The sequence below is a fragment of the Juglans microcarpa x Juglans regia genome, chromosome 7D, assembly GCF_004785595.1.
Source record: "Juglans microcarpa x Juglans regia isolate MS1-56 chromosome 7D, Jm3101_v1.0, whole genome shotgun sequence".
Lineage (NCBI taxonomy): Eukaryota > Viridiplantae > Streptophyta > Magnoliopsida > Fagales > Juglandaceae > Juglans > Juglans microcarpa x Juglans regia.
The window spans coordinates 5,318,386-5,346,071 of NC_054606.1; the positions used below are offsets into that span (position 1 = coordinate 5,318,386).

Here is a 27,686-nt window from a genome sequence, read left to right on the forward strand (position 1 = left end):
AAATGATGATGAATAATATTTTCGCTAATAATACAGGTGACATGCCTGTTCAAACTGTCCCAAGTAACAAAAAATACCTACATGGTATACAAATTATGTCCTTTACACAATTAATAGCTAATTATAGCCGAGGCAAATTACAATCACAACCAACAAGAGTTTTTGTAAATCATATTTACCAAAAAAAAAAAAAAAGAGGAAAAATAAACTCTTCTTTTGAGGTATTGAACCATCTAGTTCGGCCCACCGATTTAAGAACCAAAAAGAAAGCAAAGGGTAGCATCCAGTAGAAAGCCCAATAAGGTGCCAGGCTGAAGCCCAATGGAGGAAGTCTGAAGATTTAGGCCGGTTTGGAGAAATATGATCATGGACCCAGATTCCAAATGAGGTGCCAGGTCCAGAGTTGTGTGTGTCGGGGTTGAAATAGCCCATAGGTTTTCCGGATCAAATCCGGAAAATGTTCGATGGAAGCCGAGACTACATAGGCATGCGGCAAAAGATAGCGAGGTTTTGAAAGGCATCGACACTCGAGAGAATCTTGTTCTGGCAGATAGAAACGCAGACCTAGGAGCGAAGCCACAACGCTCGCAGCAGTGCAAGCCAAAAGTGTGTAGTCTGTGTTTCTCATTTCTGATTATTGGGTGTTTTTCTGGATTTGTATATTGGTGATATTTTCAACATAGGAACTAGTTGGTGCCTCTTTTTTTTTTTTTTTTTTTTTTTGGTGGCATTTTGGATCCTTGGCATTGTGCCTTTGTGTCTGTTTTCTCTTTCCTTCTTATTTGGTGTCTAATTCACTGATTCATTTATACTTGCTTTGTAGTAGTCATGGCAGACGATGTTCCCAGTGATGTAAAGGACGAAGTGGCGGAGGTAAGTTTATTAATTTCTTCCTAACCCATCTGATAAACATTGGGAATACGAACTAGATGGTTAAACAAACTTGTCTAAGGTGACTAAGGTCTAGGTATATTTGTACAAACTTTATTTCGGCAACATCTTGCGGCATTTATTGACATGTTGGAAAAATCACAAGATGTTGCCTGTCAATTACTAACCACCTAAAAAATGTGCTGCTCTGCTTTTGATTTGCTAGTCCGTAATTAATTTACTGTTGTGTTTTTTCTCAGTACTACATTGTTGAATTGTATTTTCTGAATGAATCAATCGATTTCAGATTGCCCCGTTTGATCCTACTAAAAAGAAGAAGAAGAAGAAGGTTGTAATTCAGGATGGAGCTGATGATTCTGTGGAAAATTTGGCTGAGCAGACAGAAAATTTGTCGGGTATATAAATTGAACGAATGTTCATATTTCTATGTTGGTCATTATTTAATCTAATGTAGGTCAAGTACGCCGTTATTTGCATTACGTAGATGGAGTCTTAATCTTCTCCTCACTTGCAGTTTCTGATGGGCTTGAAAGTACTTTCTCTGGTTTGAAAAAGAAGAAGAAGAAGGCAGTAAGTGTTTATGTGAAGGGATATGTGTGAGTGTGTCTAAATGTTGTCAGCGGGAATAAATTTTGAGGCTTGATGTGATTTTAGGTTGAAACCAGTTCCTTCAATGAAGAGAGTGGGGATGCAGGGGAAGATTTGGATGGTAATATGTTTTTTTATATATTATTTTATTGTATTGGACCTGTGGTATTGGATCTGTGGGGATTTGATGTTCTTTCCCATGTAGATCATGCTGGCGAGGATGAAGAAGGGGAAGGAACTGTGCTACAGTCACGATATCCTTGGGAAGGAAGTGACCGTGATTATGAGTATGAAGAGGTATATCATTTATTTTTTACGAGTAATATAAAATTTTATTGAAACTAGTAATTAGGCATAGCCCAAGAAAAAGGAAGTATGTAACAGAGAACATCTAATTACAAGTTAGGAGCTAGAAAGTGATACAAGAAAATCATGTTAGCTGGCTCCATTAAAAACACTGGCAGAAGCCCAAGGAAATAAAGTATGGAAGAAGAAAATTCTAAGCTCATCAAGAGAACGTTCCCTATCTTCAAAGCTTCGACCCTTTATTTTTATGTTGTTTGGGCTCTCTTGTGAAGTTGACATTATCCTTATAGTTTTGGATTTTTAAGTTTATATGCAGTAGAATGTATTTAAGTGTAACTTATCCCAAAAAAAAAGAATGTATTTAAGTGTTTCTTTTGTATACTCCTTGTGTACATGGGCTTTGCCTATTTCATTCGTATTAATAAAGTTCTTTTTTTACTTATAAAAAAAATGTATATTCTTTACCCTAAAAGAAAGTGTAAGGAACTCTGCATCTTCTTGGTTTTTGTTGGTGACTCGCCATAATGAATCAATGATCTTGCCATTTGTTTATGGATGATTTAGGATGCCACTTATGGTAGGGACTGCTGGAACTTGATAGTGCTATGTTCTAGCATGTTCTTGCATTTTTCCATGGTGGCTTGTTCATGTCTTTTGGCTGCCACCTCTTGGATTTAGTTCCTCCCAAAAAAAAAGAGTCTTGCATCTATTTGCCCTAATGCGGCCTGTGCTTACAGTTTGCATGTGTAGTTGATCTATAAATTGTATGCACTATAACATGATGTTTATCATGCTAGGTTATCTGAAGATGAGAGGGTCTGTTTAGCTGGTGCATGTGAATCAATAATTAATCTCAGCTAATTTTTACTGGGAGCTTTCTCTCCACTAAGTTGAAGATGAGTCTGTGTCATTACTAAGGATTTTTCTCTGACATTGGTGCAGCTTCTTGGTCGGGTGTTTAACATTCTTCGGGAGAATAATCCAGAGCTGGCAGGAGACAGGCGTAGGACTGTTATGAGGCCTCCCCAAGTTCTTCGTGAGGGCACAAAGAAAACTGTTTTTGTGAATTTTATGGATCTCTGCAAGACGTATGCTCATTTCTTTTTCCTGTATATATTCATTTTTTTCTGCCCATACTATGAACTCGAGAATTTGTGGTTACATATTTTCTGCAGTTTGTTCAATTACGTTTCTGCTTACTGTTGATCGCATTCAAACTTTTACCTCGTGTATGTTCCTAACAATCTTTTCCATTCCATTTCATTAATGCTTATTTTTGTGTACCTGGTGCGTATAAAAGGTCATGTTCTGGATAAACTCTATCTATCCAGTGGTGCCAAGCATGCAGTATATGGTGTCTTCAGACATATTTTACATTCTTTGCTTATATGCTGCATTTGGATATTTTTGTTTTTTATCCTTCAACATTTTCGTTTTTCTGGTGCTAATAATTGCTTTACCCGGATTTGGGCTCGTATTTATAAATGAGATGTGATTTAGTGTTGTTTCCTGATGTGTTTTTTTCCCCTAATAATTTTGATTTTAACCTACTCACTGGCTTTCCTCCCTCAAAAAAATATAATAAAATAAAAGGATGCATCGGCAGCCAGACCATGTGATGGCTTTCTTGCTGGCTGAACTGGGGACAAGTGGATCACTTGATGGGCAGCAAAGGCTAGTTGTGAAGGGAAGATTTGCGCCTAAGAATTTTGAAGGAATCCTGCGTCGATATATCAGTAAGTATCGTGTGTATATATATAAATCTATATTTTTATTTTGTGTCTGTGTTATGACATACGTGTTGGTTGAAACTGTTGCTCTTGCTGCCTTGCTAAGATGATGATGTATAGGGACTGCAAGGAGTCAAAAAATTGATTTGACAGCATGTCCCTTATTTTTCTGCTTATTTTGCTTCATATAGTCTACTTCTTAGTTGAACTCTACTAAAATTGAAAACAAAACACTCCCTCCCCATGTTGTCTTGACAAGGGAAGGTGCTGTATGTGGCAGGAGATACTATCCTTCTAGTTTATGCTTCCTCAACTAATATATTTTGTTCCTGTATTTTATAACATTCTGAGTTATTTTTTATGACTAATTCCTCTTCTCAGATGAATATGTTATTTGCCTTGGGTGCAAAAGTCCAGACACTATACTTTCAAAGGAGAATCGTCTCTTCTTTCTCCGATGTGAAAAGGTAACTGCTTATACAATTGTTGGTATAAACGCTTCAATAAGGGGGGCTATTTTTTTTTTTTTGAAGTGAAGAAGACTTGGGGCTTGTATGGACACTTTAAATATCTCAAAATATTGTGAATAGTAATAAAATGGTTTGTGAATAGTAGTGAAATGGTTTGTGTTAAAATGTTTTATTGGGTTTTGGGAAATGAAAGAGAATAAGTTGAATAAAAATATTATAAAGTTAAAAAATTGTTTGAATATTATTTTTGTTCTGAAATTTGAAAAAATTGTATTGTTTTTGGTGTTTTGTTTGGAAGTTTGGGAAAGTTGTATTGGGTTTTGTGTATTGGGTTGTGTTAGGATAATGATTATGTAATGATTAGATGAAAAAGTTAAAGATTTGAAATTGAAAAGTGTTTTGTGTTTGAGTGATGTTTGAGAAAGAAATTTTGAGAATATCTTGTTACCCAAACAAGGCCTTATTTTAATTATTTTACTGCCAAATACTCTTGTGAGGAGGCCTGTGATGATCTGAATACTTGCCTACATTGTCAGATTGTCTTATATATGGTTGACTATGGACTACATTGTCTGAGGCCTCCTTGAAGAAAACTTTGCTCCTGCGTTTGTTACAACTGAAATTTCAGGGAAATATCCTTCTGATTATGGGGAAATTTGTTTTTGTTATATGTTTTTAAAGTTTTATTGTTCTTAGTTAGTTGGTTCACTGCATTTGTGGACTCGTGTTATTGATTACGGGTACTACTTTCTGGGTGTCTTTGTTCATAAATGTGATACCTTTCTCAATCATCCCGTCTTATTGGCTGTTGGGGAAATCCTTCTCTGGATCACCATATCTATTTGATGTTATGTTAATTGATTTTGATTTTTTATTTTTGGCAGTGTGGTTCTGGACGATCTGTAGCTCCAATTAAAGCCGGTTTTGTTGCTCGTGTTGGCCGTAGGACTGCAGGGGCATGATCTAACCCATTACTTTCTGGTTGGAGACTCGTAGTTGGGTGGCTTATGAGCCAGAGTTGGGGTTTCAGTGTCTGTTTACTAATCTTGCTTTTAAGTAGAAGTCAGCAATTTTTCATTTATGGACACGATCTTAGTATCATTTTATACGGAATACATGATGTTTATCGAGTTTCGTAACAAACATTTTATAAGTACTTTTAAAGGACGAACTAATTGTTTTGAAGGTTGTTTAAGAGACCATTTCTTTCTAGAATGTGTGTTTTTATTTTTGTGCATATTTTTCATATTAATGGAGCACACGGATTATTCTTTCGAAGCAGAAGTCTTATTTCTTTAGTTCATGAATACACTCTCATGTTATATATCTAATTGTATATTCTTGTAAAAACATCGATAATCGTTACCTATAGAGTTTACAATCCGAACCATAGAAGTTACAGATTGTAGACATCACGCATTACAAATCTTTTTTTTTTTTTTTTTTCGTTTTCTTATTTTGAACTGCCCCAAAAGTATGGTATGGTAGGTGTTTATTTCCTGCGCCACAGCTCCACCTCCTTGTATAGCTGGAGTTGTTCCACAGGTTGAAGATGGCTACGAAGAAGACGTACGTACAACACTCGCAACAAATGCCATACGTACTTTCTAATACACCTTTGGTCCACTGTTGGTGTAGTTCTTGGTAGAGATAGCTGCAGTTGAAGCCACCCAAAGTACGTAAATCTCATCAGTCAATATCCTCACAGACCCATACGGCAAAAACAAGAAAAACACCCAAAAAAAATCAGAAACCAATTGAGTCAAGAACAACATGGAATTCTACCTTCATTTTTGGCACATCCATCGGAAATGCTCTCATTGAGGAGCCTTACAGTGATGTTGTTGGCGAACCAGAAGTCTCTTTTCACGTCACGGATGCACTTTAGCACATACCCAATGTGATCGCGGCACCCTCCTTTCCTGCAGTATTTTTCTACCTCGTCTTTGCTCACGTCCACCACTCCTGTGTCTGTAAGCTGGTCCTTTTTCAAGCAACTTGCTGATTCCTAATTCATCATGATCACCATCACAGAAAAGAAAGAAAAACCCAAACAAGTTTAGAGTCTGATATCGTAAGTATTAATATTCCAAGCTTTGACAAAAATGGTGCCTGCTGTATTTGTAAAGATCATGTGCCTTACGTTATACATCATGCAGAAGTAAGCGCTTCTCCACCCTTGGATTGGCCCTAGATTCACGTTCGATCTCGGCTCTCTTTTATCTGAAAGCAAACAAGCATGCATGCATGGCCATAAATTACGTATTATATGACATAAATAATCAGTTGCATCATGAGATATTGCCTATCTTGTTATCTTCTTTGATCTATTTTGCTGCAAATAATGGAAATTAATGAAATGGAAAGAGCAGATACTTTCAGCTTTGGCGTGGCCAAGGAGGAGGAAAATCCCCAGAACGAACAAAAAACTCTTGTAGTTCTCCATTCCTTAAGAGAGAAACTACTGGCCCTTGCCTCTTGAAACTTTTTTTCTTTTCTGGTTGATCTTCAAGAGAAGCTTAGTTTCTGCATTGAAGCACTTCCAACCTCGAGGGTTATATATTATATGGCTGTAATACGAGGAAAAGAAACAAAACATTGGGGGCTTAGAACTAGGGAATTTTTGTTACTTTTCGGTATATACTGAGAATTTATGAAACCAAAATTTTGACAAAACCAAGGATAAAAAAACAAAAATTATATATTGGCGGAGTTGGTGAAACAGCCAGTTTTTGGGTATTTATGTCGGATATTGAGAGGTGAACCTGTGATTGCAACACACCTTGTACATGAGCGTGCTACAAAGAAAAGTGGTGATATCAAACGGCTGGGGGGCTGTGGATCAACACCTTTGATTCCAATCATGCACGCCATATGAAAATTTATATTTATAGTCTTAGAATGTACAAGTGTTGTACACGTATTTTGAAAAAAAAAAAGTAAATATAAAACTCAAATAAAAAAAATCAAAATTTTAATGATAAATTTTACTATTTTTCAAAAAGATACGATACTATCTAGTATTACTCTCAGTATATTCTCAATGCTACTAATGTTGTTGTGTTTGACATCACTTGACACTCCTGGATCGTTGTACTCGTGCATAATGATATCAGAGTTTAGGGTCCTGCCACCTCTGTGGATCTGGGCCCCATGGATCAAAAGTTGCTCCTAGAAAAAGGGGATGAAAAGGTTGGAGAAAAAGATATGGGCCTAGGTCTTTTTCCTAAAAGATCTCTGACTTGGACTGTGAATGATTATTGAAGTTTGAAGCAAAGGGCTTAAAAAGCCTTAAAAGCTAAGCTTCTCCGAGATGTGGGCTTCACGAGACCCGAATTCCCCTTTTAATGGCTACATAAGTTGTGAAAAGAGTTTGCTAATCAAATTATAATGAGTTTTCTAGCGCCCCCGATAAGGCTCCAAATCTGATTTTCACCAGGAGAGAAGGAGGTCTTGGCTTTCTCCTCGTTCTCTCTCTCCTTCCACTATCCACCCATTTTGTTTATAAAGATAGTTATTTTTGTTTAGTTTTATTTTACTTCATTTAAGGTCGAAAAGATATATATACAACTTTCCGGCAACTCCCAAGAGACACGTGGGGCACAAACAGACTTCCAAGCCACAAATAGTTTGGAAGAAAGTGGCAATTTTGCAAAAATCATTGCGAATGGTCCTCACACACCACCCATTCCAACAGCTCTTCTCGCTACACGTGCTAAATTACTAGACTTGCAACTACCAGATCTTTCAAATCTGACCTTTGTGGTTGAAAAGAGACAAACACCGTCACAGATTCCAAAGTCTACCGAAGTTGGTCTAAATTGTAATCCGTCTTTTTTTGCATCTATCTTACTACTTTTCTTTTTGGTTTTCTTATTGTTAATTAAGATAAACAAGAGTTTGTTTCTTCGACTTTTTTCTGTAGAGGTTGAGTCCTCTCCTTCTATGAAGGGTGATGTTGGACTATCTCTTGGACGTTTGTCTGTAAAGAGTATCAGTAGTAGTGAAGACTAGACCAGTCACAAAAGGAAATAGTGTACTGGTGGAACTCCAAATGTATTATTTTGGTTTATGATGTCATGATATGGGGACATTCTAGAATGTATCCACCTATGGATGTAAGTTTCTTGATGAATGAATAATGACAATTTGGCTTAAAAAATAAAAAAAATATCAATGAGTTTTAATTAAGAAAAGTGCTATAATTATAAAGATATTTTATAAAGTAAACTCATAAATTAATATAGTTTTATATGATATGTTAGATCCACTTGATAATAAACATAATTTTATAATTTAACATATCAAATTAAACAACGTCAATTTATGAATTACTTTGGGTAGAATATCTTTAATTATTAATTTTTTTTCGAACAAGATTGCATGGAGACACAACCACGAAGAATTTAAATAACCAAACCGCTTATTTTCTTCTCAAACATAAATTCAGTCACGATTAGCCACAAAGAAAAGACTTTGTACCTATATTTCTTTTATTAGAATGTGGAAAGGGAGGAGGCTCTTTCCTTAAACCAACCATGATTGCTTGCAAAGCTAGCTATTGTTTTCTTGTTCTTAAGCTTTGAAAACTAGTGTCGAGGGGAAAAACGTGATTGCACGTTATGTGGCCGACTAACATATAATTAAAATAATTTACGCAATAAAAATTACATATAATTATATATGTAGTGCTACTCATTCTCTATTAGTCAATTAAATATTAATTTTTTGCACTTTTTCAAGTCAATTCATATCTAAAACCATAAATATTTTTTGACAATTGAGTTAAGATTTAATGGCTATGATAAAAAAAAAAAGTTAATAATATATCTATAATTATTTTACAGCTATTTTATAACTTGTTTCAAATTAATTAATGTAATTATCTCATTTTATTATAAAATTATTTCAATTTTAAACAATTATCTTCCATTTTAAATAAAATTGTAAAAAAAAATTATATGTGACATAGTGAAATCGTGTTAAATGGTGAAAATTGATTTTTTTTTTTTTCTTTTGTAAGGATGGTGAAAATGGTTACTATGATATTTGGGAGTAAATTAAAAAAGAATAATTTTATTTAAAAGTTTTACGTTCGAAAAATGTGTGTTAGGAGAAGGTGCATCAAGATAGAATTGGGGGCAAGATGGTAAATTCAAAAAGTCGGTTGAAACTTGAAACAAGATGAGAGAGAGAGAGAGAGGGAGAGAGAGAGCGAGAGACAGGAGAGAATTGACTTTGTTGTTGAATTCATTCCCATGTGAGTGAGCGAGGGAGCGAGTGAGACAGCAAGAGATTCAAAAGCAGTTTCTCTTTCTCCTCTCCCCCTCCACTCCTCCCTTGCATATCTTCTTCTTAACTCAACTCTCTCTCTCTCTCTCTCTCTCTCTCTCTCTCACTCTCTATCTCGTTTATTGGAATCTCAGATTCTCTCAAAGCGTAGAGTAGCCTTCTTCGATTAGATCTGTCTCACTCATCTCTGGTAATTGCTTCTCTTCCCTCTACACTCTTCTTTGTTAATTTACTTTCTATCGCTCTTTATAGTCAACGTTCACGCGAGGTTTTCTCGACTTCCTCTTGAGCATCCTTTCGATTCTTTCTGCGCAATCCCATTTATTTTTGTTCGAGTTTTCTGATTCGAATCAGCGATTCTTTTTAACGGAGACGATGATTTTATCTCCTAATTCTTATTTTTGCTTTCTTATAGCTAGAAATCATGCCTTAATTTCTCGATATTATTATCCATTTTTTATTTTCTTATATTATATATATATATATATATATATATATATATATATATATATATATAAGTCGGCCTGCAATTTCCGGTCGAAACCCGTGGGCATAGCTGGAGGTCTGGTTCGGACAGTTGTGTGCGCTGTGTGTATTCGGTCTGAATTCGCTGGAGGACTCGCCTAAAATTAAATCCTCGCGCTTTGTTTGCGCGTGAGTCACACGCACCATCTAGAATGTTGTGCCCGCGGGTGAGAACCACCGATCCGTCAACTCAGTTGTTGCCCATGTTTCATCAACATGGCCTTGTGCCCTCTGGGACCCCTCCACTACACTTGATATATTGCCTGCATTCTGTGAAGCAATATGATATCTATTTTTACTTCTACTTATATGGTGATTGGTATTTTCGTTTGTTGTTCCAAAAATAAGCATCCGCTTCACATTTTCATTCTAGTATCTTTCTTATTATCGGCTTCTATGCATTGAATTATTATAGGACAATTATAGGACAAAATACGTTTGGCTCCATTAAGGTTGATGGGGTGCCTCCAATCACAGCTTGTCCCTATATACAAATAAGATTCCGTGATACGTGTGATGACAATTAATCTGTCCCATCTACCGGCCATCATTTAGTTGATAGTTTTTTTATTCAAGTCTTGCTGTGTTTAGAATTTTCTATAAGTAGTATTATGGAGATGTCTTTTTTCTTTGATCAGTAACACTATCCATTTTCCAGGATTATTATCACTATTCTTGACTCCAAAAAAAGCTTTGGTGAATCGTTTTAGCAATAATGCTGCGAATTGTAGTTTTCATAGCTTAGTGGCACCTAAAATCGCTAAACTGATTTCTTTGATTATTTGAATCTAGGCTTATTCAGATCAACTATCCCAAGTTCTACCAACTTAGCAAATGGCTAGTTCTATGGTAAGAAATGAAACTCCAACCCCCTTCACTTTGTGTTTTAATTTTTCTCTATGCAGTACTGAAAAATTTATGTTTTGTTCAAGCCATACTTAAACTCATGTTATTGATTTTCTTTCTTTACTTTGAAGTTTTGTTAGTCCAATCCTATATGAATTATCGTGATGAGATTTTGGAACATCATATCATCATTGGTTCAATAATTTTATGTCTGGAAATTGTAATGTTATCTTGGTGTTATGTGGAACTTAATGGCTTTGAAACATACTGGTCTGGTTGATTTCCCATTGGACATCCTTATAAATAATAATGCTGAACCTCTGTGGTATATGTCTATGCAAATAATTCACTCTTTACATTAAAATTGTCTTTCTTTTTCCCTGCCCGATTTAGTTTCATCAGCAGAACATTGAAACACCTGAGTTCTGTTTCCCGTGTCCAGTATGATATTCTTTGGTTATTTCAGGTTCACAGCAGTAAGCATATGAAGAGAACAGAATCAAGAAAGCCTCATTCCTGGTGGTGGGATAGTCACATCAGTCTGAAAAACTCCAAATGGCTTGCAGAGAATCTTGAGGGTGAGCACTATAGTGGTATTTGGCCCTTTTAACTTGATTTTCACGCACTTCACGAATAACTGCCACATGTAAAGAGGCAAAGGAAATGGACCACTGGACTGGCGTCTTACCACTATTTTTGGTAATAATTTTTCAACTGGAAATGTTAGCTAAATTTAATATCAATGACTGAGTAATAGCTTTATATTAGGACTAGCTCTGTTGGCGATCCTATTTTTATGGCATTATATAAACCAAAAGAGTGTCGAATGCTGTAATCAATTTATACCATGTCAAACAAGAAAATAACAAAACGCTCCTTGAACTCAGAGATGGACCAAAGCGTCAAACAAATGATGAAGCTGATTGAAGATGATGGAGATTCATTTGCCAAAAAGGCTGAGATGTATTATAAAAAGAGGCCTGAATTGATCTCCCATGTTGAGGATTTTTACCGTATGTACCGGTCACTGGCTGAGCGTTATGATCATGTGACAGGAGAATTGCGGAAGAATATTCCTTCAGATCTCCAATCCCAAGGTTCAGGCATTTCTGATGCTGGGTTGGAACTGCTCTCTACTCCCGATAATAGGTTGGGGCGTCGAAGATCCAGCCACCGGGCTGCTGGTTTTGATTTCTTCCTTGGCTCTGGTGGAAACAGCTCTGATGTTTACCAGAAAGAAGGAGATGAATCATCCACATTGACAGACTCAGAGCCAGAGTCTGATGATTCCTCAGTCAATAATTACCCATTTCTATTAGGGAACGGTGGGGATCCAGGGCTGAGCAGGAAGATAGTTGAATTGGAGATTGAACTCCGTGAAATGAAAGAGAAATTCCGGATGCAACAGGAAGGGAATGCAGATGGTTCATTTAGAGAGGCAAAAAATGAAATTCCAGAAGATTTCCCTTCTAGAATTGCACATTATGAGCAAGAGCTGAGGATTGCAAATGGAAAGATAAGCCAATCAGAAGAAGAGATCGCTAGGCTGAAGATTGAGATCCAAAAATGTAAGTCATTGGAATTCGGTAATGATTTCCAGTCCGGGCATGGATCATCAGCGCAGGAAGAGGTCAAGATGCAGGAGGCTGAGTTGGAGGCTGACCTGGCATTGGGGATTCAACAAAGGGTTGGTCAGGCTGAAAATGGAAAGATTAAAGCACTGGTGGAAGAGCTGAGAATCAATAAAGAAAAGCTTCGGGAATCTGAAAAAGAAATTGCTCGCTTGAAGCATGACCTTGAGAGTAATAAATCCTCTGAAAACACCCGCCATTTGCAGGATCAGATTGAGCTGGCTCATAAAGAAATAGTTACTTGGAAAACAAAACTCAATGTGGAGAAAAGGCAGGTCTCCAAGCTGCAGGAAAGAATTTTAAGGTTGAAAGCTAGTTTATCAGACCGGGATCATGAAGTCAGGGATTTGAAAATAGCTGTATCTGACGCTGAACAAAAGATCTTTCCCGAAAAATCAAATTTAAAGGCTGAAATGTCAAAAATGTTGGAGGAATGTACTCGTTTGGAGGAGGAGCTCAGAGAATGGGAATCCCGTGCTCGTTTGTTAGAGGACGAGATCAGGAAGGTCAAGGCTGAAAAGACGGAAATAGAAATTAGACTCACTGGTGAAATTGAGCAGTTAAAGGCAGAGATTGTCGACAGAGGTGATCGCATAGAAATTTTGAATAAAAGCCTTGATGGCTTAAAGTTAGAAAGAGATGAACTCAATGCAAAAGCACTTACACTCACAGCAGAGATGAGCTCTAGGGATGATCAAATCAACCAAATGGATAAGCGTTTGCAGCAATACCACAAGGAACACGCCGAGCTGATTGCTGGAATAGAAGGCACAAATAAATTAGCGGAGGAGCTGAGATCAAGGGCCGAGGAACTAGAAGCGGAGGTGGAGAGGCAAAGAGTTGTTATTTCGGAAGGAGCAGAAGAGAAACGAGAGGCCATTCGGCAGCTGTGCTTTTCTCTTGAGCATTATAGGAACGGGTATCATATGCTTCGACAAGCTTTCATAGGGCAGAAACGAGTTTCAGTTTTGGCATCGTGAATTAAATGTGTAATCTGTGTATATCCCCCGTTCCTTTTTTTCAGAGTGCTAGCTTCGTTTTCTGGGTCTGGAAAGGTACACCCAGTAACGTTTTGGACCTCGATCTCATGGTTCCAATAGTCAGTCGGTTTGTGTAAACTAGAATGTACTGCAGTGAGTTTCCCCTTTTTTTCGAGACCATCTGAGTGCCTGAAACTTCCACCGGCGGTCGTGGGGTTTTACAGAAATTTGCATGCCGTTGTTCAGTTTTAAGCACGAGTTTTGTGCTGAATGAATAGACATCTGAGTTGGAATGTCCGCAATTTGTAAACTTCCTCCAAAATATGTCTGACAAAAGATTCCAAATTTTAAATTGCATTCGGCTCACATATGGTACCATCACGAATAAGTTTGGGGCCTAAGCTAGTATGAAGTTCTAAATGTGTTATGGCCACCGTTGTCATGATCATGAAAGGTTAAACGTTTAATCAAATCAGTGTCAACAGTTCTAGCCTAAGACTTTTAGATCGTCAGGTCTATAACAATTGATATTAGAGTAAAGAACACAACACAACACGAGGGGGCGACAAATAGACTGAATTAGAATGACTTAATACTATATATGAATACGGTGTTAAGTCATTTAATACTGATAGATGAATGAAACCGTCAAAAAGAAAAGGACTACCATCAAGTTAGTATCGATAGAGTGAGTCACTGTAGGCATCGTATTTGGAAGCATGGGTTAAAAGCTTAATAAAATTAGTATCGAACAGTTCTAAACCTTTTGGACCAATAGTTGGGTCTGCAAAAGCTTTTTTTTTTTTTTTATTGGCACTGAATGTCCAGGAACAGCATCACGACTAATCCAAGGATGCACTCTCAACAAAGAGTTTCCCACAAGTTTATTTCGAAAAAAATCCCTTAATCCAATGGTCCTTAAAAATTATTTACATCCAAAAGAAATTGAAACGTAGACCTAAAGAAGCATATCCCAAGCCTAAAGCGTTTACCAGTTGAGACAATCCCAACGGTTTTGGGTCTATAACAAGAAGCACGGAAAAGGGAGAAAAGTGAGCTAAAACAAACAATCCTTGGTAACCGGGATTGACGCCTAACGCCTGAAACAACGATCATCTTGAACATGGCAGCTCCACAAAAGTTCAAATTTATATGAAAGAAATGTTCGAAAACAATGAACCATGTTATTGTCGCTGCAGTCCCCCATAGGGAGTTACAGACAAGTAATAGAAACAAATCATTATTCATACGAAATCCATTCCGTTTTCTCGCCCAACCCAGAACCAGAAGAATGACAACACAGTACACAGTGCCGGGAAGACCCTCCATCAATATCATTGCCCTTCAGCCTCAGGTTTCTCCAGAAATGTCTTCTTCAACCAATTGAATGGCTGTTACATTTTCCAAACACAATTGTAAGAATGTAAAAATGAAATAACCCAACTTAAAAGAAGTACGATCATCAGCTAAGGAGACGACAAAGGTAGAAATTATTTCGATGCATTCGTAGAGGGTAAAGACTCGGTACTTTCACGCAAAGAAAACAAAGACGATCATCAAGATTCAAAAGTTTCAAGAACTAGGGTATTCGTACATTGATCGAACTAAGAATTAACAGCCTTTCCCTGCGCATTTAAAGCTTCCAGTCTGATTATTAGATTTATTGAATTAACCACGATAAGATCATAATTTATCTTTCTAATTAAAAATATATCGTACTTAAACCTATAGAAAAATATTAAGATTTTCACATTCGATGCTGAATTTTCGTAAATTAATATATAGCTCGATCTTTCTCCTCCCAATTTTCTATCTGATTGGCCAAAAATATGAACTTTCTCCTCCCATTATTCTTCATAATGGGATTAGTAATAAGTATTACAAAAAAAAAAAAAAAAAAAAAAAAAAATGATGTTTTAACTTTCTCGATAGATATATTTGTTTGGCTTCCGAGAAAACAAAAATCAGAGAAAAGAACAGGAAGAGGGGGGAAATAGGGAACCTGGACGAGCCAAAGGGCAGAGGTGGCGGCGGCGAAACCCCACAAGCCGGCGGACTGGATATCGGTAGGTTGCGGTGTTATGAAGCCAAAAATACCAACCCAGAAAACAGAGTAATAATCGATGCTAATATGTAGGAATATTGAACAGAGTAACCATGGATGCTATTACACAGAAATATGAAACTTCATTGAAAGATAGGAGCTATTCGAGGTAGCTCAACCATCAGGATAATCCAGAACATTCAACAAGACAAAAGATATCCTATTTCTGATTCTGCATTCCCACTATATTCGAGATCTCCACTACAGATTTGTAACTAGCTCCAACTTTGCTAATCTGACCCAGACTAACTAGAAGAAAATAACAACGCATACTCTCTTGTTTTCTGTGTCTCGAAACTTTACTTCGCAGACTCCCTTCTCCGTACAAACCCTAGGTCTGAGCTTGTGACAGAAAGATGATCGATAGTAGTATGACACGAGTTAGGACACCCGAAACGTAAATGATGGGTTCAATCACATGACGGTAGCGCGTGTTTGAAACATGGGTTATCACCTCTGCTGCAGCCATGTAAACAAATGATGTTGGAATCGAAATCAGTACAATTATAACGTCGACCATGTTCAACGGAGAACCGGATGAGTTCATCACTGGTAGAAGCTTAAGCAGCACCTCAACTAGGTTGTTCATAATTCTTATGAATATGGCGGTGTAATCGATCCCATCTTACTCTCGCACTGCCAAACAAATAAAAGAGGAGAATGGAAAATTGAATAGATCCTATTTTAAATGAAATAGGTAGAAGAGATAAAAATAATACTACAAATACGGACTCAATACCCGGGCTTCAACTTTTAAGTCAGCCCACGAATGAAACCAAATCCTAGGAGGCCCATATCCCTATACATGCACATATGCTTATACATAGAAAAGTCAAAAGAACTTATATGAAACGAAAAAGCTTCTCATCAGTCCACTGCTGTCATCAGCCGTTGCACACCATACGTGGCACCCATTCGCACTCTCCCCGATCACATGGTTCCTCTCTCATTCGAAATTGCTTCTAAATTTTTTTCCTTTCCCGTGCAAAATCCAGGCGCATTCATCTTCAAAGTTCAAATCCCATCTCACCTCAAAGTTCGAATTTTTTCCTTTACCGTGCAAAATCCAGGCACCTTCGTCTTCAAACCCCACTTCACCTCAAGGCTCGACCCTCAATTCCCCACCTCAAGGCTTCGTCTTCAACCTCACCCCGACCCCAACATTCGACCTCAGCCCAATGGAAGACGAAGTTTCCAAGCAAAGAAGCTTCCAGTCCAAACCCCCGACCCCAAGCACGTTGTCTCTGTGATTTGTTGGTTTTATATGAAGTCCCGTTCTCTTCTCTGTGATTTTTGTCCACTGATTTATTGGTTTTACATTTTGAATGTCTTTGTGACTAAGACGAATTGGTTATACACTTTGAACGTCTCTGTAATTTTTTCCAAATTTTGAAACCTTAACTTCAGCTTGGCCAGTCTTCACTACGCAGATTTCGAATTTCCCCAAGGTATGCTAATTTATTGACCTCTTTTATTCAATTTGATTCTGGAAACATCTTGATGAAAGGCTGTCAACGTCTCTACTTCCCTCTCTCCCCCACACTCTGATACTCTCTTCCCTTTGTAAAAGAGGTTCGTGTAGATATAAGTTTGTGATTTTGTTTGTTGTTTGATGTAAAGATATCTATTACCTTTGTATATTTGAAATCAGATTCCATGGAAATTGCTTTTCGTCTCAGTAGTTTTCTGCTGAGATAGATCCTTCTTGTTTTTGAATAGTTCGGTGAATTTTTTCAAAATGGTAGGAAGCGAGATTTGTTGAGAGGTAGTTTAAACTCAATTTATGTGGTATTTACAGTGTAATTCTCATGTTCAATTCATCTTCTCTTCTCATTTATAGCCGCGAGTTTGTGAATTTCATGAATTTTCTTATTACTACTGCATTGCTGATTATGATACTATACCTAGATGATGTCCTTTTAATATTTATCTTCTTTATGGTAACTATATGGGTAAACAATTCAACCTGGCAATTAACATTGAAGCACTTAAGTAGTTTAGTGACTGGGCTTATCGACAATTTTCTTAGACTGTACATTTTTATTTCCTAGTTCATATAATTATGTATTAACTAACTGTCATGATTTACGGGCTGATTGTTTTTCCAAACTGTGCATGTACGTAATATTTTTTTTTTAAGAAGCAACCTGTGTAGTTATGTAGTTTGGAAAACATGTCTAGGTTGAGTCAATTATCAAGCAGGTAGAATGTAATATGAAATGCCTTTGGGGGAACCAAATAGGTGGACATGGTTGCCGCAAGTTGTGCTGAGGCGTGTTGTTTTTAATTGGGTCAGGTGGTGTACTAGTTGTAAATGAAGATAAAAAATCAAGTATGAACAATTCAACTCTAGCCTTTCTAACCAATCTTTTTTGGGTAAGTCTGCCTAACCAATCTTAATTGGTTTCTGTTTTGAAGCTATTGGCATTTTATTAGTGACGATTTTGACGATTTAATGTCTCTAAAACTTCCTCCAATTTTATTCATTAGGTATTTTTTGCTAAGAAGATGAGAGGCGGGGATTTGTGGCAATTTGGACAATCATTAACCCGTTGGCTTGCTCAGGCTGATAAGAAGACTGTCGCTCGTCGATACTTTTCTGCAAAATCAGAGCTGAAAAAGACAGTGAGATTCAAGATGCCATTTGTACCTACAAAATACTACAATCCATCCCTTTAACATTGGGTTGTATCTATTGTAATGTTTCTAGTTGGTTTAGATCAAATATGTAAATAGCTGGAAGCATAGTGTAAAAATCAAATATGAAATTTTTTTGGTTGGTTCGGATCAACAGATGAAAACATCATATCAAAATCACTTTAACATTTCTATTGAAAAAGCCTTTGGTCTTAATGTGAGTTTTTGCCTAAATTTAGCTTGCACAAGATATTATTACCTTTCCATCTAAATAAATGGTTCCTATTTAGCTAAAAAATCAGCAAGCATAACTGTATACATTCCTCTTGTTCATCAGGCCATTCAAGTCATCAAGCCAAAATGGAAATGGATGCCACAATCAGCAGTTTAAAAAACAAAATCCAACAAAAGAAAGAAGAAAAGAACTTGTAAAAGTAAAATAAAATCATGTCTATCGGTGGGCAATATTTTCATGCTACAATTGTCACAATTCAGCCCAACTGTATTCATACTTTCAAGATGAAATGTTCCGAGTATAATTTGGAGATCTTGACTCTTAAGATACAACATTCTTCAAACTACAAAGTGCAAATTTACAACTACAATTTGATAAAAACTACAAATTTCAACATTCTTCAAGCTTCAAATTACAAATTACACTTTCTACAAACTACTCCACAACCACATTTTGGAGTGCTGCCTTAACAATTACATTACAATTCCTACAGTGCTGTCTTACACTTGAGATGGCTGATAATTGGAAGGATCTCTAAGTCAAAGCAACACTTGAGCAAAAGACTGGTAAGTAAATGTAATGGTTGGAGACTCTAGGTTTGATCACTCTGGCGAAGCATGTCTTGCATTTGCATCCTGAAGTCTTCCCGTCTATTAAAAAAAAAAAAAAGGATGATAGGTAAAAAAACATTCTTTGCTGATGATGGATGGCTATAATATGTTTTCAAATTGACTTTTCAATGCTTTTAGCTTTCGTTCTTCACTTGAAGAAGCTCGGAATTGATGAAATAAGCATTAAAAAAATGTCTTTTAAGGATTACCAGTAATTGCTGACAAGTAATTCTATTAGTCAAATGGTAAATAAAAAAGTTGTTACATAATTCGGTGAGATGATAATGGGATGCAATCAAGAGACCGGCATGAGTTATCTTTTTAAGACTTGTTTATTTTCAGGACTTAGAGCCTTTAATAATAGAAATGGGAACTCTGAGACACTGTAAAGACTCAAAGCACCCAAGCAGCTGATATTTTCAAGATAACTCGGTAATATCTAAGGCTTTGCACGTTTGCAGAAACTGCCTGAGCCAATCTGTTGGAGAAGGGTGCAATGGGTGCAACCCTGGACCAAGGAATGAAGAAGATCATATATAATTTATCAAATAAGCTCATGATAGATAGACAATAGTTCAAAAGGTAGGATATGTAACTGCGGATACCATAGTTATACAGAGCCACCGAAAGCAATGTTAATGATTGAGATTGCCTTTCTAGCAATACATGAAGCATGCATACATGAATGACAACGACATACAAACCTACAGGCATGCTTCCATACATGTGTGTGGCATGTATGTGCCTACATCATCCAACCAAAGTATGCATCATCACTGAATCTAATCAAGCCAAGGTTTTGTATAATTCTCATGAACCAAGTCCTATTAACTACCACAGGCCAAATCTAGATGATATAAGAACAAAAGCAAAAGGAAAAAAAGGTTCACAGGTGATAAATATCACCAAGACAAGAGAATACTGTTTAAAACGAGCTTCTATAGACTGGTGTGTCTTAGATAATTATAGCTGAATGATAATGCTAGACCCCACAATTGTCAATACACTAAATACATGCATATCGCATTCCTAAATAGAACAAGCAGCACATTTTTACGAATGCTATCAATTGTCGTCAATTAATATTTTTTGGCTGGTTTATTCATGCTCTGGTGGCCTAAGCTGGATTGCTATTCCTTGAGATTTTATAGGAAAAAACAAGTGAGCAGTTGGAAAAATTATATAACCTTCATAAGTACAAAATGCTTGGCTAAACAACAACAATGATAAGCAGAAATTTACCAAATTCAGCAGTACAATGGCTGGAGTAAGGCTTGACCTATGATGCTTATGTATTCTGCATAAAAGCTAACTCTGGGGAATGCAGTTTGATAAGGTCACCAAGGGCTTTCATTCTATTATGCATTTCCAGGTCTTCTCGAAACCAAACATTATAGCTTAAAACCTTCAATGAACTAGAGATTGTGCCTGAACCTGAGTCCTTGTCACACAATTTTAATCACGTGAAACTAAAAACACCTAATATTCCATTGTATAAACATTAAAACCAAAATACGAAAGAGAAAAGTCCATCGCAATTGATCTAAAGTCCAAGTCATGGAAAACTAATCGTGCATTGGAATCCAACCATATCCAAAAAATAATTTATGAGGTCCAATATGCTTTCTGATTGCTCTGTGTAGACAACCATTAACAATTCCCATAATTACCAATCAAGACATTGCCACAAAAGGGGCAAAGCATGGCTTGCTAAAGAATCAATCATCTTGTAGAAAGGAAAACAAAAAAAAAAAAAAAAAAAAAAAAAGAAACTACTATTAGACCACCCACAATCGTTTACGGTGTCCAGCAATATATAATCCAAAAAAAAAAAAACCTGCCCTAATAAAAATTGTAGACCCTACATAGCACATTTACGACAATAACAAGGAAAACTAGGCAAGCGAATATCCAAAAATGCAAAAATCCAAACTTGATCAAAAACTCAAAGTTCGTGTTCCTGTATGGTTTCAAGAAAGTGCTGGCCTTGCATGCCGATTTTAAAGCTAAAGGAGAAAAAGACGGAGAAGCAGAAGAAGAAGAAGAAGAAGTTAAGCAGATTTGGTAGATGGATTTTTGAAAATGTGGGTTGATGAAGGTTCATTTTTTGCAGGCCCAAGAAGACATTGAAAATGAAAGAAGACGAGAGGGTTTTCTAGGGTGTATTCTGCTACCGTGACTGTGGAAATGAGGTGAAAACGCTATACCCTTTATCAGCTCGGGGGGAGTGGCAGACGGAGGAGCGTCGCGAGGTGGTGCTGAACAAAGAGGCATCGTCGCGGGGTGGCTCTGGGAAGAGGAAGCCGACGCGGGTCCTGGTGAGGGAGGAGAGTGGGCGCGGGATGTGAATCAAATTTTGAATGGCTTCATGAATGTAAAACCTACAAAATGTGCGTTTTGCTTGAAAAAAAAGAAAGAGCCACGTATAGTGTGCAACGGATGATGAGCTATAGTAGACTGATCCTTAGTATTACTCATCTCGGAAAGGGAAAAAGCCAAAGGATCAAAATATCCTAAAGATTAAAATAGAAGGATAAAAAGGAGAAAAAAAAAAAGGGACTGCAATACGGAAGAAGACAAAAAAAAAATACTATTTACGATCATCTACCCTTATTATATATAGTATAGATATTACATTAAATTTTCATAAATACCCTTAAATGATGTAAGTACGCATGTAACGCTTACACCATTTTATAATCTATTGTCGTAACTATGCGATCTGGGTGATGATACCCTTCCTACGGGTTAACAACCCGTTTACAATGAATTGATGACATAGCATATTATTTATTAAAAAAATTAAAAATTTTGAGTCTTAAGCCTAGTACCCACTGTACATCATCTTGTCCAAAATTTTGCCATAGAGTATGCCAAAGCTCTACAACTTCATATCCCTACAGTGTGAGGTCGAGCCTCCAGCGCACCACCCACGTGAGGCGAGCCTCTCTCTGACTCTCTTTCTCTACTTGAAAATTTACCAAAAAATGGATTCTACTCGAAGACTTGACATTGGAGGTGCATTGGTCATGCACGGTGGCAACGATTGTGAGAATGAGGGCATTTAATTGGTGAGACGCACGATGTCGAGGGAGAGAGAGATGTGGCCCCGTGGAGGATGCGATCTTAAGAGAAGTGAGCATGAAGGTTTTTGAAATGTGAAACTAGTTGAGGGAGCGAGAGCCACTCAATTCTTGAATAAAACAAAAAAAGTGAAGACAATGGATTTTAGCTCTTGCTTTTGTTTCGCTTTCATATGCTGGTGGTGAAGATAATGCGGTTTCGGACAAACTCCCAAATAATTTTCTGGCGAAAAGACTTCGGAGAGAGAGAGAGAGAGAGAGGCTTTTGTGTGGAGGAAACTCAAAAATTAGAGAGAGGGAGGGAGAGAGAAGCTCGCCTAAGATGAACAGAGCATGTTGGAGGGCGGGAGCTGCCGACGTTCTAATAGGTACCTAAAAAATTTCTCAGCAAAATGGTGTATAATGGGCACTGGGCTTCAAATGAATCAGATCTTGCATTTTCAAAAACTTTTTTGTTTATATATGATGTGTCTGATTCACAAATTGCCACGTAGTTCCGTTTTAAACCGGAGGTAAACCCATAGCAAGGCTATCATTTTCCTTTATAATTTATTGTCGTAATTATGCGATCTATCATGGGGTTAAATATTATTATATTCTGACCTTATTAAAAATGAAATGGGCTTTCTTTTCACAAAAGAGACGACGTACGAGGGACCCGTTTAAAGTGAGTGCGAGTAAAGATCACAATAATCGAGCAACCATTAATTTATATTTAAGTTGCTAATTATTTGGAATCTTTTGCAATTGATACCATTCTTTAGTAATTAGGCCAACTTGCATATAATAATTTGGCATTAGACTTAATTAACAAGAAAATCACTAAAAATTCTCCCAACTTTCAAAATAGAGGTTTTCGATTCGAAAACCATCTTCAAATGTATCAAAAAAAAATCAGTAGCTTTACTAATAACATTGATCCTTACATGATAGTGTCATGATGACACGTGCTCTTTTCCACAAACTTGTATTTTTATTTGGAGTAATGCTACACAATCTCTCCAAACTCCACACACCATATTTTTAAAATTTTTTATTTTTTTTAATTTATTCTTTTTAAACTAATTCAATTATTCTATTCATTATTCATATATTAAATATTTGATGAAAGAAAAAATAATAAAATTGAAAAAAATATTGTGCGTGGAGGTTGTGTATTTTTTTTTTTTTTTTTGTTTCAGACCAATAAATCAACAGTAATCATCCATATGAGTCGTTGCTACAATTCTGTGTAGAAAAAATCTATTCATCATATATTTTCTCATCATCCTCTAATCGTATCCTGATGTAACATTAGATGATAGATTCACAAGTGAAATATAATAAATAGTCTCTAATTATCTAATGCTACATCATAGGATAATAGGATGATGATAAAAATTGAGATGATGAGTAGCATTACTCTTCTGTGTAACAAGCTCGACAATTTCGATACCGTGTTGTCGTTGTCACAACTCTACATATTGCCTCTACAAATAGTGCAGAGAGATTTTGAATTTTGAGATGATTGAAAATAAAAGTTTGAGATATTTTGAAAATTTTACATCTTATTTCATTATTCAAATATGAGTTTTGCTACTCATCATCTCCACACACCACACACTACATTTATTTTTATTTTATTCTTTTTGTTTTATTCTTCTTAAATTAATTGTGTCCTTCTATTTTTTATCCATACACCACATATTTGGTATGAGAAAAAAAATTAAAAAAACTATATGTAATGTATGATATGAGGAGTGGAAATGATGAGTATAATTTTTCTTCAAAATATAACATCTAGTATGTTTTTCCTTTTTGAAACCCTATAAGCCTATATAAAGCAGAAAAATGCTAGAAAGCACGACGGCCATTAGACACGAAACACACACCCTCCATGTCATCCATAATAAAATGTCCATTTTACCCTTACTTAATTGAATCATTTGCTTTCGTTTTGCGCCACCAGAGACTACCTGATTTCTGTGCGTTTCATTCTTTCTCCATGGCTAAACGCAGCGCGATACCAGGTGAGGGAAGGAGCTGAAACTAGCTTGACAGAATCCGTTCTGAAACCCATACAATTGGACTATGTAGAAGATGCTCCACAAATGACAAGATGTCTGAAATAAATTCTTGTGGAAAAATTCCAATTCAACACAAAACGATATCCTTCTAGAATCTCCCCAAGTTTCCCACTTATGCTACTTTAACTTTTTTTTTTTTTGCAAGAGTCTGGAAGCATGGTGCCTTTTCAACTCATGTGAGACCTAACTCCTATCAATTACAAATTACAGCCAACATTGAACATGAAAATAAACATGTAATAACAAATAATTTTAATTGTACAGAGACAGCAATGACAATTGTTTGACACCCTGCTTCGTAAATGCCAGTATCAGGGTATGTTCCCTTTTTGTTTTAGAGCTCGTTTGTTTTCAGAGATGAGATGAGATGAGATGAGTTGAGATTAAAGTTAAAAAATTGAATAAAATATTATTAGAATATATTTTTTAATATTATTTATCTTTTTTTATTTTAAAAAGTTGAATTGTTTATTTTATTTTGTATGGAGATTTGAGAAAGTTGTAATGATGAGATGAGATGAAATGAGACGAGATGAAATGTTTCCTGAAAACAAACGAGACCTTAATTGTTTTCAGGCTTTAAGTAGTTGTTTGATTTCATAAGCACGCGAATGGTTTTAGAATTCTTATTGATTTTCCAGTTTTTCAGAAGTTATCATAATGCATTTGTGAAGTGTTTCCTATAATTTGTTGAATCGTGTCCATCTAGCATTTTGGATTTGAAATGGTTTTGTTAATTTGAGAGAGAGAGAGAGAGAGAGAGAGGGAGGGAGCTAATTACCTTCCCTGGGCTTCTTAGGACAACGGACGGAGGGCAGAGTGAATGAGTGATGCGCGATTTCTTAAGGCAATGGGTTTCTCAGGAAAAGAAAGTGATTCGTCAAGGAGGAGGACAACAGAAATGCAGAGAGCTGTGTTTTACAATTTTAATTATTTTTTGAACCCCACTTATCCATGTGGACATTTCGTGCATTTCGTGAGCTATAAGGGGCTTCTCTGTAATACTGCTCATATAAAGCAAGTGTTTGATGCTAATGTCTGCTTCTTTTCACTTAAAAACTCCCTTGAAATAATCAAACTGAGACTACTTTGTAAATATAGGACTAGAGATTACAAATCCCTACATGTAACTCCATAGGAAGATTTCCCATAAAAAAAGTGCTCGAAAAATGGGTTCGTATAAACGAACGCTCACATAAACAGTATAATCACGCTAGATTATTGTCCAAATAACACTACTATTCCTATTGCATCTTTCCGCAACAGAATTTCAAGTACTCTTGTGTGCGTTAAAATGATGTACTCTGCGGTCATTTCCCATGCTCTCCTACAAAATTGTTAACCGGTGGTGGTGAAGAGGGGAGGCACATACGACATTGTTTTCTCTGCGGCCAGTACAAAAGGTTTCGCCGATGAAAGTACTCGGGCTCAAGCCAAAGCCCGAATTTGTGTATGGGCCCAAATTAGCTGAATTCATTTCCATTATCAATAACTCGAGACCCTAATTTTTAAGGTTAGTTTGGATATTGAGAGGAGATGATTTTAGATAAAAATTAAAAATTAAAAAAAATATTATTAGAATATTATTTTTTAATATTATTATTGTTTTGAGATTTGAAAAAGTTGAATAGTTTATTATATTTTGTGTACGAATTTGGAAAAGTTGTAATGATAAGATGAGGTGAGATATTGAGATGAGATTAGATGAGATGGTTTTAGATAAAAGTTGAAAGTTTAATAAAATATTGTTGGAATATTATTTTTTAATATTATTATTATTTTGAGATTTGAAAAAGTTGAATTGTTTATTATATTTTATGTGCGAATTTAAAAAAGTTGTAATAATGAGATGCGATGAGATAGTGAGATGAGATGGTTTTAGATAAAAGTTAAAATTTGAATAAAATCTTATTAGACTATTATTTTTTAATATTATTATTTTTTTGAGATTTGAAAAAGTTGAATTATTTATTATATTTTGTGTGTGAATTTAAAAAAATTGTAATAATAAGATTTAATAAGATAGTGAGATGAGATGAAACACTCACTGAATCCAAAAAGAGCCTTAAGGTTTGCTGATTTAGAATTCCTTCTTCTAAAAATAAAATAAAATAACCTTATGTTTCATCAGTATGCTCATTTTTCTTGCCCTTTTTTTTCTGGACAAATCACGAACGAGTCATATGACAAAAGTAGAGAAGCGATGGATGTAAAAGAGGGTTGTAATTCTTCCAACCATCACGATTTTCTCCTAGTGATTTATTCGGAACCCTCATAGTTATTTTTAATTTTTTTTTCTCTCTCTTTTTGGATGCTCATATGGATAGACAGTGATCGATTGATTATAAGAACCTCAATTGCTGTTTTGTTTTCGCTTATTTAGGTTCACTATAAATGAAAATTAAAGAGAAAATAGGTTTTTTTTCTTATAATTATTATTTTTTGATACATTTGGGAGACGAGGGTTTCGAACTCAAAATTTTCATTTTGAAGTCTGAAAGTTATGACAATCAAGCCACAAGCCTTTAGTTTTTTCTTATAATTATTTGTTGTAAATATTTATATAATTATTGACATTTTGCTCTACCATTAAGATTTAATTATTAAGATTATGCTACATCATATACTTAAAACGTTGGTGTAAAGTTTCAATTTTTGGCAGTTGATAAGATAATGTGTCTGGTATAGTAATTTTGAGGTGTAAAATGCAAAACGCTTGATTGTTTGAAGCCAATATAACTTTTCTAGGTAACATAAATGTCTTAAACAAGTAATCGGTTTTCTATTACTATTACTGTAGAGGCAATATTAAATAATCACGTAAAATCTCTATTAATATTTGAGAAATGTTTAAGTCACAAAAAGATTCTATATAAATAAACTTATAAATTGACGTAATTTAATACGTCAAATTATAAAATTAATTTTATTATAAAATAAAGAGTGGGGTTACTATGCCGCCCTACTCTTACTGCTGAACGTACCGCCTAATGTTTTTTTCACATTTTTTTAATCTTTAAATATTTTTAAAAAATAAAAAAGATAAACCAATACACTTAAAATCACTTCCTTAATCATTAAAAAAAAAAAAAATTTGCCAAGCGGTCAAATAGAACGGTAAGAATGGGTTGGCATAATAGTGTTTCTCTAAAATAAATCTAACGTTAACGTTCATGTGAATAAGTGCTACATATACAAAGAGAACACATAAAAATAAATTTATAAATTGATGTGATTTTATATAATCTGTTAAATTTATTTTATATTAAAAATAACCTTACAATTTAACTTTCTATAAGTTTACATTTATATAATTTTTTTGTGACTAAATATTTCTCTTTCCGAAATATTATTAAGCTATCTAATCTCCCCACCAATGAGAAGGGTAGATGTCTTTCCATTAAACGAAGAAAAAAAGAAAAACGTTTCGGTTGGGAAGGGAAGATGCCACTGAAAAGAGACATTCAACGGAGCGCAGTGTGTCTCGTGAGTCGTGACACAGAGAATAATTTGTCGCGTTTTGCCAACGACCCATGTTCGATGCTGCAATGATCATTTTCCTCCACATGAAATTTGAATAATTTTCCTCAATCTTAAATATATAATAATGATAATAATAATAATAATGTTCTCATTAATGAACCTCCAATAAAAAAATGTCTGACGGCTTTGTTTTCTCAATATTAATAGG

The 27,686-nt window shown here is 35.7% G+C and overlaps 2 protein-coding genes and 1 non-coding gene across 8 annotated transcripts; all 3 read left to right on the plus strand.

The window, feature by feature from the left end:
- Window positions 1–451: 451 nt before the first annotated feature.
- Window positions 452–5,197, plus strand: LOC121238968 (eukaryotic translation initiation factor 2 subunit beta-like). 2 transcript variants are annotated; one of them, XM_041136081.1, is made up of 10 exons: window positions 452–606; window positions 827–873; window positions 1,178–1,286; window positions 1,406–1,461; window positions 1,546–1,600; window positions 1,685–1,776; window positions 2,728–2,873; window positions 3,379–3,521; window positions 3,897–3,982; window positions 4,870–5,197. In XM_041136081.1, the coding sequence occupies exons 2-10, from the start codon at window positions 829–831 to the stop codon at window positions 4,945–4,947; spliced, it is 810 nt and encodes a 269-aa protein (XP_040992015.1). In that variant the 5' UTR covers window positions 452–606; window positions 827–828; the 3' UTR covers window positions 4,948–5,197. The 2 variants fall into 2 exon arrangements, with proteins under 2 accessions (XP_040992015.1, XP_040992016.1); XM_041136082.1 differs by having other exon boundaries at window positions 457–606; window positions 824–873.
- Window positions 4,482–4,568, plus strand: LOC121240142. Its single transcript, XR_005935469.1, has one exon. It is a non-coding gene; the product is annotated as a small nucleolar RNA SNORD34 (small nucleolar RNA).
- A 4,012-nt stretch (window positions 5,198–9,209) lies between the features above and the next one.
- LOC121238905 (protein NETWORKED 4A-like) lies at window positions 9,210–13,556 on the plus strand. Of its 5 annotated transcripts, XM_041135996.1 has the most exons (5): window positions 9,210–9,467; window positions 9,797–10,087; window positions 10,595–10,651; window positions 11,115–11,241; window positions 11,536–13,556. In XM_041135996.1, exons 3-5 carry the CDS (start codon window positions 10,637–10,639, stop codon window positions 13,257–13,259), a joined length of 1,866 nt encoding a protein of 621 aa, XP_040991930.1. In that variant the 5' UTR covers window positions 9,210–9,467; window positions 9,797–10,087; window positions 10,595–10,636; the 3' UTR covers window positions 13,260–13,556. The 5 variants fall into 5 exon arrangements, with proteins under 5 accessions (XP_040991930.1, XP_040991929.1, XP_040991932.1 ...); XM_041135995.1 differs by lacking the exon at window positions 9,797–10,087; XM_041135997.1 differs by lacking the exon at window positions 9,797–10,087 and having other exon boundaries at window positions 9,211–9,467; window positions 11,115–11,226.
- Window positions 13,557–27,686: the final 14,130 nt, after the last annotated feature.